Source organism: Mytilus trossulus, chromosome 3, assembly GCF_036588685.1.
Source record: "Mytilus trossulus isolate FHL-02 chromosome 3, PNRI_Mtr1.1.1.hap1, whole genome shotgun sequence".
Classification (NCBI taxonomy): domain Eukaryota; kingdom Metazoa; phylum Mollusca; class Bivalvia; order Mytilida; family Mytilidae; genus Mytilus; species Mytilus trossulus.
In genome coordinates, this window is record NC_086375.1 from 86872570 (window position 1) to 86881990 (window position 9421).

Sequence of the window (9421 nt, forward strand, 5' to 3'; positions counted from 1 at the left end):
CAAACAATGTACAATGATGTACAATGTACAGTTTATATTTTTTATATCATATTTCACACATACATTGTATATTGCATTAATTAAGAAATACATGTACATTTTTGTTATTCATGCAGCCGTAGATTTGTTTTCATTTCAATAACAACATGAACAATGGGTGTGGAATTTACACAATATTTGCAAAAGGCATTAGCATTGATAAAGTTCCTGTTTCAGATTTCTTAGTCCAACAATTACTGAAAAGTCATAACAGAGACATACATCATGTAAATGTACATGTCATTTGTTGCTGTACAGTATATCATATTTGTTTTTCTTTTATTTTTTGTACATAAATGTAAATCATGGCTTTACTTTTCTTGTTTGAGTTGTTAATCAATTTATTGTCATTCAGGGGGCTTTTCATACATGTAGCTGACTATAGCATATAGGTTTTCTCATTGTTTAAGATTGTACAGTGACTAATAGTACAAATGTACATTTAATATTATTGATTTCTATAATAATGATGCAAGCAACAAAAAACAATGAAAACGGAAGCACTGAACAATTCTAAGGTTATGGTTTTGTTGAGTGCATGTCAGATGGGTCTATTTTTTGTGTCATTGACATAAACTAATACACTGAACATCCCTTTTATCCACTACAATACAGTTATTGAGTTAAACCTCAAGCTACTGTACATGTACATGTATTGAGTTACATGTAAAACTCAAGCTCTCTGTTGTGGTTCAATTTTTCAAACAAGAATGATATATATAATGTACAGTTCTTACAATTGGCTCTTCATAATGTACATGTACAAACCTTATTTCATACTATCACACAGCATCCTTTTTTTTCTTTAACAGGACTAGTGTTCATTTCTCTCACTATTTCAATAAAAACTTCATTTACATTTTGTGTAACTTTGGCTGATGTCTCTGTGAAGGGACAACCCCATGCCAGAGATAATGAAGCCCCTTCACTTGACGGTACTTCTCTTTGATGATCTAAGTCAGCTTTATTCCCAACTAATATCATTGGTATATCATCAATGCCTTTCACTCTCTGTATTTGTTCTTTCATTGTTTTTATGTCCTGAAATGTTTGTAAACTTGTTATACTGTAAACAATAACAAAACCTTGTCCGTTTTTAATATACAGATCTCGCATAGATGCAAATTGTTCTGTTCCTGCAGTATCAAGAATTTCTAGCACTGATGGTGCTGAATCAACCTCTATTTCCTTTCTGTAGAAATCTTCAATTGTTGGATCATACTTTTCCATGAAAGTACCACTTACAAATTTAACTGTTAGTGCACTTTTTCCTACACCACCACTGCCTAAAACTACAACTTTATATTCCCTCATGGTCAGTGATTACAGGCTGTGGTCAGTTGCCTTTGAATGGACTTGTCTATCACAATTTAAATCCCCAGGATAATATGAGGTCACAAAAATGGGTGCGATAAAATATTCTATCTAAATCAGTTCATTTTTCTCATATCTTCTGTACCTACAACTTGTTTTTAACTGTACGATTAATAACGGATGAATAATTTCTAGCTATAAATTAATTTAAATCAATGATAGTTTAGTTATGTAGTCAATATAACATAAAACTTGTTGCATGTTCACTCTGACAGTCATCTGCCATTTTGGGTGGGCGCAGGAAACAGGAGAGTACAAGAAGAACGACAACTCTCCATAAAACTATCCTAAAAAAATACCCCTAGAATTGATGAATACATCAGATTTATTCACACATTTATTCGCAAAATTTTGTAAAAGTGTTATTAAAACCTTTTAATACATTGTACATGTGCTCAATCATGTTACTATATTTTGTACTTCCTGTCAAATATCTGTATTAATTATATATACTATTATTGCACCTTTGTTAACCATGTTCTAATGTAAATATGTAAATATGTTCATACTTTTATAGTTTGTTAAAAAATGTTGTACTAACATACCCCATGTGGGGGCTTTAGTGAAATAAAATGTCTTATGTCTTATGTCCTAAAAATTAATAAATGAAAATAAAACTTATAATATAAAAAAAAAACCGAATTAATAACTAAATTAAATTAGATTTCTAAAACAAAATGGTAAAATTAAATAGAATTAAACATAATACGGTAAAATTGAATAAATTTATATTAAGAATTATACCTAGAATTGAACATAAAACAATATTGCTATCATTTTTGGTATAATACTCCCAGTAAAACAACATATAAGTATATAATAAATAAAAAAAGCTTTATTTGGAGTCGTCAAAATATACAAAACATAGGCTAATGAGCATTTATTCGGGCTTTAGTACGATAGTAAAAAAAAAAAATCCAATTAAATACCCCCTCCCCCCATTTTTTTTTTTAAAATAACCTAACAAATACTCTTAATGAACTGAATAAATAAAAGAGATAAAAATCTACAAATCTGTCTCCTTCTCATTTGAGATCAAAGCCTACATTTACCATAATCCGCTAAACAAAAATGTCCAGTACTATACGTGATTACACAGTATCAGAGACATATAAATACACCGGCATACATTTATGTCTCTGACGGTATTAAGAAGAAAAAAACGTTAACAAATATAGAAACAAAAACGGATATCATTCTCCAAATGTAGTCAGTTACTATTATATCATGATCTCCACGGGACATGATATTATAAATACCGTCTGCTTACTAGACATCGTCTCTTTTAATAAAGTTAGTACACTTATCTACACTGCGGCTACAAAGTGTATGGAGAGTATGGATTGAATATTTCATTTCTGTATGCTTCATTATTCGGATTCATCTTTGTGTAATTACGGGATAACCGTATTCTGGATATAATGAATTGTTCTTTTCTGTAATCAGTATATTTTTTACCCAATTCTTTAAATTTTGCAGTTAATCTTTTAAGCAACCCATTCCATTATTTTCCACTTTTTTGTCTATTTTCTGTATTCTTTATTTATTTGCAAATTAAACTCTATTCTTTAAACCCCACCATACCCTCTATACCCATCGGAGCGAAGTCAGTTAGCAAACAATTAGTTAATATTCTCCCAACACAACTGGAGAGACTCATCCGCCCAACAGTCAGTTTCTTGTTAGATCTATGTATTGATAGATAATTACAAATTGTTTGTATAGTTTAAATAAAAACTTGTTATGAACTATAATGATAATAACATTGAGGATGGAAATGAGGAATACGTCAAAGAGATAACTACCCGACTAAAGAGCAGATAACAGACAATGGGTCTTCAACGCAGCGCTCGCTCGAGAAAATGACCTGGAGGTGGTCCTCATCTGGCCCATAAATACAATTGTGTACTAGTTTAGTGAAAATGGACGTCACACTAAACTCCAAAACATATATAAATAAACTAAAATTATTGGTCTCTTGTGTAGAGTTGTTTTATTGCATGGCAATCATATCACTACTTACATTTTTTTTTATATTGTATTGTTGTATTGAAAGACAAATGTGCATACGTTTGTTGCATTTTCACGGTTCTATATATAGTGAGTTGAAAAATAAGGAGAAGTAGAGTGTTGCATTGTATTGAGAACTCAGCATAAACTTGCTGTATGGTATTGGAACTTGAGCATACTTGAGTTGAATTGTTTGGTGGGTTTCTTGTGTATGAGATTTAATGTCTAATCGATCTTGACCTGATCATTTTGTAAGGATGTAATAATGTAATTTTTGATATTGTTTAAAATCGTATTACTGATCAGTATCTACAAGAGTGGTCAGCATATATTTGTGAGGTGAAAAACTTTTTATGTATAAAAGAATTAAGACAGGTTATGCATATTGTCTTGAAAATTACTTCAATTTATTTTGTGATGTTCGATTACTTATCAACTATGTAATGGAACATTTCGTTCAATATCGAAGTTGGTAGATATACCAACACTTCAAGAGATTTACGATTATGTCTTTGTTGAAGACGAATATCTTTATGATTTTGTTTTAGTTTGTCCAATAAGGTCACATTATTTACCAATCTTTTTTTGTTCTATGCCATATATTTACAAACTCATTCACTGCTAAAAGCTGTGTCAGTCAATTAAACTTTGATTTAAAAAAAAATGTAATTATCTAAAGGAGGTATGGAAAATGAGACGTCTTATTATTACAACATTGTATCATGTGTGTTGAATTCTGCTGTTTATCATTGTATCATGTGTGTTGATTTCTTCTGTTTATCATTGTATCATGTGAGTTGATTTCTGCTGTTTATCATTGTATCATGTGAGTTGATTTCTGCTGTTTGTCATTGTATCATGTGTGTTGATTTCTGCTGTTTATCATGATCATTGTATCATGTGTGTTGATTTCTGCTGTTTATCATTGTATCATGTGTGTTGATTTCTTCTGTTTATCATTGTATCATGTGAGTTGTTTTTTTGCCGTTTATCATTGTATAATGTGAGTTGATTTCTGCTGTTTATCATTGTATAATGTGAGTTGATTTCTGCTGTTTATTATTGCATCATGTCAGTTGATTTCTGCTGTTTATCATTGTATCATGCGAGCTGTGTTCTGCTGTTTATCATTGTATCATGTGTGTTGATTTCTTCTAATTATCATTGTATCATGTGTGTTGATTTCTGCAGTTTATCATTGTATCATGTGTGTTGATTTCTGCTGTTAATCATTGTATCATGTGAGTTTATTTTTTTTGCTGTTTATCATTGTATCATGTGAGTTGATTTCTGCTGTTTATCATGACCATTGTATCATGTGAGTTGTTTTCTGCTGTTTATTATTGCATCATGTCAGTTGATTTCTGCTGTTTATCATTGTATTATGCGAGTTGTTTTCTGTTGTTTATCACTGTATCATGTGTGTTGATTTCTTCTGGTTATCATTGTACCATGTGAGTTGATTTCTTCTGATTATCATTGTATCATGTGTGTTGATTTCTGCTGTTTATCATTGTAGCATGTGAGTTGATTTCTGCTGTTTATCATTGTATCATGCGAGTTGATTTCTGCTGTTTATCATTGTATCATGTGAGTTGATTTCTGCTGTTTGTCATTGTAGCATGTGAGTTGTTTTTTTTGCTGTTTATCATTGTATCATGTGAGTTGATTTCTGCTGTTTATCATGATCATTGTATCATGTGTGTTGATTTCTGCTGTTTATCATTGTATCATGTGTGTTGATTTCTTCTGTTAATCATTGTATCATGTGAGTTTGTTTTTTGTTGTTTATCATTGTATCATGTGCGTTGATTTCTGCTGTTTATCATTGTATCATGTGAGTTGATTTCTGCTGTTTATAATTGCATCATGTCAGTTGATTTCTGCTGTTTATTTTGTATCATGCGAGATGTTTCTGCTGTTTGTCATTGTATCATATGAGTTGTTTTTTTTGCTGTTTATCATTGTATCATGTGAGTTGATTTCTGCTGTTTATCATTGTATCATGTGTGTTGATTTCTGCTGTTTATCATTGTATCATGTGAGTTGTTTTCTGCTGTTTATCATTGTATCATGTGAGTTGTTTTCTGCTGTTTATCATTGTATCATGTGAGTTGTTATTTTGCTGGTTATCATTGTATCATGTGAGTTAATTTCTGCTGTTTATCATTGTATCATGTGAGTGGATTTCTGCTGTTTATCATTGTACCATGTGAGTTGATTTCTGCTGTTTATCATTGTATCATGTGAGTTGGTTTCTGCTGTTTATTATTGTATCATGTGAGTTGATTTCTGCTGTTTATCATTGTATCGTGTGAGTTGATTTCTGCTGTTTATCATTGTATCATGTGTGTTGATTTCTTCTGATTATCATTGTATCCTGTGAGTTGATTTCTGCTGTTTATCATGATCATTTTATCATGTGAGTTGTTTTCTGCTGTTTATTATTGTACCATGTGTGTTGATTTCTGCTGTTTATCATTGTAGCATGTGAGTTGATTTCTGCTGTTTATCATTGTATCATTTGAGTTGTTTTCTGATGTTTATCATTGTACCATGTGTGTTGATTTCTGCTGTTTATCATTGTACCATGTGAGTTGTTTTCTGCTGTTTATCATTGTATCATGTGCGTTGATTTCTGCTGTTTATCATGCTCATTGTATCATGTGAGTTGATTTCTGCTGTTTATCATTGTAGCATGTGAGTTGATTTCTGCTGTTTATCATTGTATCATGTGTGTTGATTTCTGCTGTTTATCATTGTATCATGTGTGTTGATTTCTGCTGTTTATCATTGTACCATGTGTGTTGATTTCTGCTGTTTATCATTGTACCATGTGAGTTGTTTTCTGCTGTTTATCATTGTATCATGTGAGTTGATTTCTGCTGTTTATCATTGTATCATGTGAGTTGTTTTCTGATGTTTATCATTGTATAATTTGAGTTGATTTCTGCTGTTTATCATTGTATCATGTGCGTTGTTTTCTGCTGTTTATCATTGTATCATGTGAGTTGTTTTCTGCTGTTTATTATTTCATCATGTGAGTTGATTTCTGATATTTATCATTGTACCATGTGTGTTGATTTCTGCTGTTTATCATTGTATCATGTGTGTTGATTTCTGCTGTTTATCATTGTATCATGTGTGTTGATTTCTGCTGTTTATCATTGTATCATGTGTGTTGATTTCTGCTGTTTATCATTGTATCATGTGTGTTGATTTCTGCTGTTTATCATTGTATCATGTGTGTTGATTTCTGCTGTTTATCATTGTAGCATGTGAGTTGTTTTCTGCTGTTTATCATTGTATCATGTGAGTTGTTTTCTGCTGTTTATCATTGTATCATGTGAGTTGTTATTTTGCTGGTTATCATTGTATCATGTGAGTTGATTTCTGCTGTTTATCATTGTATCATGTGAGTGGATTTCTGCTGTTTATCATTGTACCATGTGAGTTGATTTCTGCTGTTTATCATTGTATCATGTGAGTTGGTTTCTGCTGTTTATTATTGTATCATGTGAGTTGATTTCTGCTGTTTATCATTGTATCGTGTGAGTTGATTTCTGCTGTTTATCATTGTATCATGTGTGTTGATTTCTTCTGATTATCATTGTATCCTGTGAGTTGATTTCTACTGTTTATCATGATCATTTTATCATGTGAGTTGTTTTCTGCTGTTTATTATTGTACCATGTGTGTTGATTTCTGCTGTTTATCATTGTATCATGTGAGTTGATTTCTGCTGTTCATCATGATCATTGTATCATGTGAGTTGTTTTCTGCTGTTTATTATTGTACCATGTGTGTTGATTTCTGCTGTTTATCATTGTAGCATGTGAGTTGATTTCTGCTGTTTATCATTGTATCATTTGAGTTGTTTTCTGATGTTTATCATTGTACCATGTGTGTTGATTTCTGCTGTTTATCATTGTACCATGTGAGTTGTTTTCTGCTGTTTATCATTGTATCATGTGCGTTGATTTCTGCTGTTTATCATGATCATTGTATCATGTGAGTTGATTTCTGCTGTTTATCATTGTAGCATGTGAGTTGATTTCTGCTGTTTATCATTGTATCATGTGTGTTGATTTCTGCTGTTTATCATTGTACCATGTGTGTTGATTTCTGCTGTTTATCATTTTACCATGTGTGTTGATTTCTGCTGTTTATCATTGTACCATGTGAGTTGTTTTCTGCTGTTTATCATTGTATCATGTGAGTTGATTTCTGCTGTTTATCATTGTATCATGTGAGTTGTTTTCTGATGTTTATCATTGTATAATTTGAGTTGATTTCTGCTGTTTATCATTGTATCATGTGAGTTGTTTTCTGCTGTTTATCATTGTATCATGTGAGTTGTTTTCTGCTGTTTATTATTTCATCATGTGAGTTGATTTCTGATGTTTATCATGTGTGTTGATTTCTGCTGTTTATCATTGTATCATGTGTGTTGATTTCTGCTGTTTATCATTGTATCCTGTGAGTGGATTTCTGCTGTTTATCATGATCATAGTATCATGTGAGTTGTTTTCTGTTGTTTATTATTGCATCATGTCAGTTGATTTCTGCTGTTTATCATTGTATCATGCGAGTTGATTTCTGCTGTTTATCATTGTATCATGTGTGTTGATTTCTTCTGGTTATCATTGTATTGTAACGGAGGGGGTCGGTGACGACACCTCCCGGGACGTGTAGTGGCCAGTACTTCGCCCCTATTCGATCATTGGGATACCTGATATCAGATTATGGCTGAACAACAGACAATGAATCAAACGAAAGTATATTTTATTCACAAATGTACAACAATTGCATGTATTAAACAAAGTCGGATATAAACAGGAGTCGGAAAACTTTCTTAACTGCAGTTCAAAACTAAAGTAATTTCAAATGTAAAATGAAAAATAGAGTGTCCCCAGAGTTAGTCTGAAAAGTAAGTAAATAAGCTTCGCGTTGTGTAATTATGTAATGAAAAAGCACCAATAATGGGGTGACTAACTCTGGCCAACTCAGCAAAGTGGTGACTAACTCTAAACTCAAGTGGACTGATACAGTCCGGCGAGTATTTGGAGGCCTGTGCAAGGCCGACTCCGACTGAATATAAAATGATATTCTAAACTTGTCATTAAACAGGGTAACTTTAACTGAAACGGTACTGAAGAAAAGTTGAATAAATAAATGTTCATAAAACATTATAAAAACATAGAAATTTAAATACTAAAACAGTTAAATTAACAATCCTTACTTTTATCTTACTGTGTTTAAATAAAATTAAACTTAAAATAAACATTTAGATATTAAATTATAAATCTATCCATATTAAGGGGAATTAACCTAGGCAAATCAAGGCACATCTATTACAGTATCCTGTCAGTTGATTTCTGCTGTTTATCATGATCATTGTATCATGTGAGTTGTTTTCTGCTGTTTATCATTGTACCATGTGAGCTAAAAGCTGTGTCAGTCAATTAAACTTTGATTTAAAAAAAAATGTAATTATCTAAAGGAGGTATGGAAAATGAGACGTCTTATTATTAATCATGTGAGTTGATTTCTGATGTTTATCATTGTATCATGTGAGTTGATTTCTGCTGTTTATCATTGTAGCATGTGAGTTGTTTTCTGCTGTTTATCATTGTATCATGTGAGTTGATTTCTGCTGTTTATCATTGTATCATGTGAGTTGTTTTCTGATGTTTATCATTGTATAATTTGAGTTGATTTCTGCTGTTTATCATTGTATCATGTGCGTTGTTTTCTGCTGTTTATCATTGTATCATGTGAGTTGTTTTCTGCTGTTTATTATTTCATCATGTGAGTTGATTTCTGATATTTATCATTGTACCATGTGTGTTGATTTCTGATGTTTATCATTGTATCATGTGAGTTGATTTCTGCTGTTTATCATTGTACCATGTGAGTTGATTTCTGCTGTTTATCATTGGAGCATGTGAGTTGGTTTCTGCTGTTTATCATTGTATCATGTGAGTTGATTTCTGCT

General features: G+C 31.6%; 1 protein-coding gene across 1 annotated transcript; it reads right to left on the reverse strand.

Moving 5' to 3' along the window:
• Nucleotides 1–798: 798 nt before the first annotated feature.
• On the reverse strand, nt 799–1678 carry LOC134712730 (ras-related protein Rap-2c-like). Its single transcript, XM_063574570.1, has one exon. The coding sequence runs from the start codon at nt 1351–1353 to the stop codon at nt 814–816; it is 540 nt and encodes a 179-aa protein (XP_063430640.1). The 5' UTR covers nt 1354–1678; the 3' UTR covers nt 799–813.
• Between the last annotated feature and the right edge of the window lie 7743 nt (nt 1679–9421).

Excerpts from the sequence above, each read along its gene's own strand:
- LOC134712730 (XM_063574570.1), bottom strand. The coding sequence starts at position 1,353 with ATGAGGGAATATAAAGTTGTAGTTTTAGGCAGTGGTGGTGTAGGAAAA.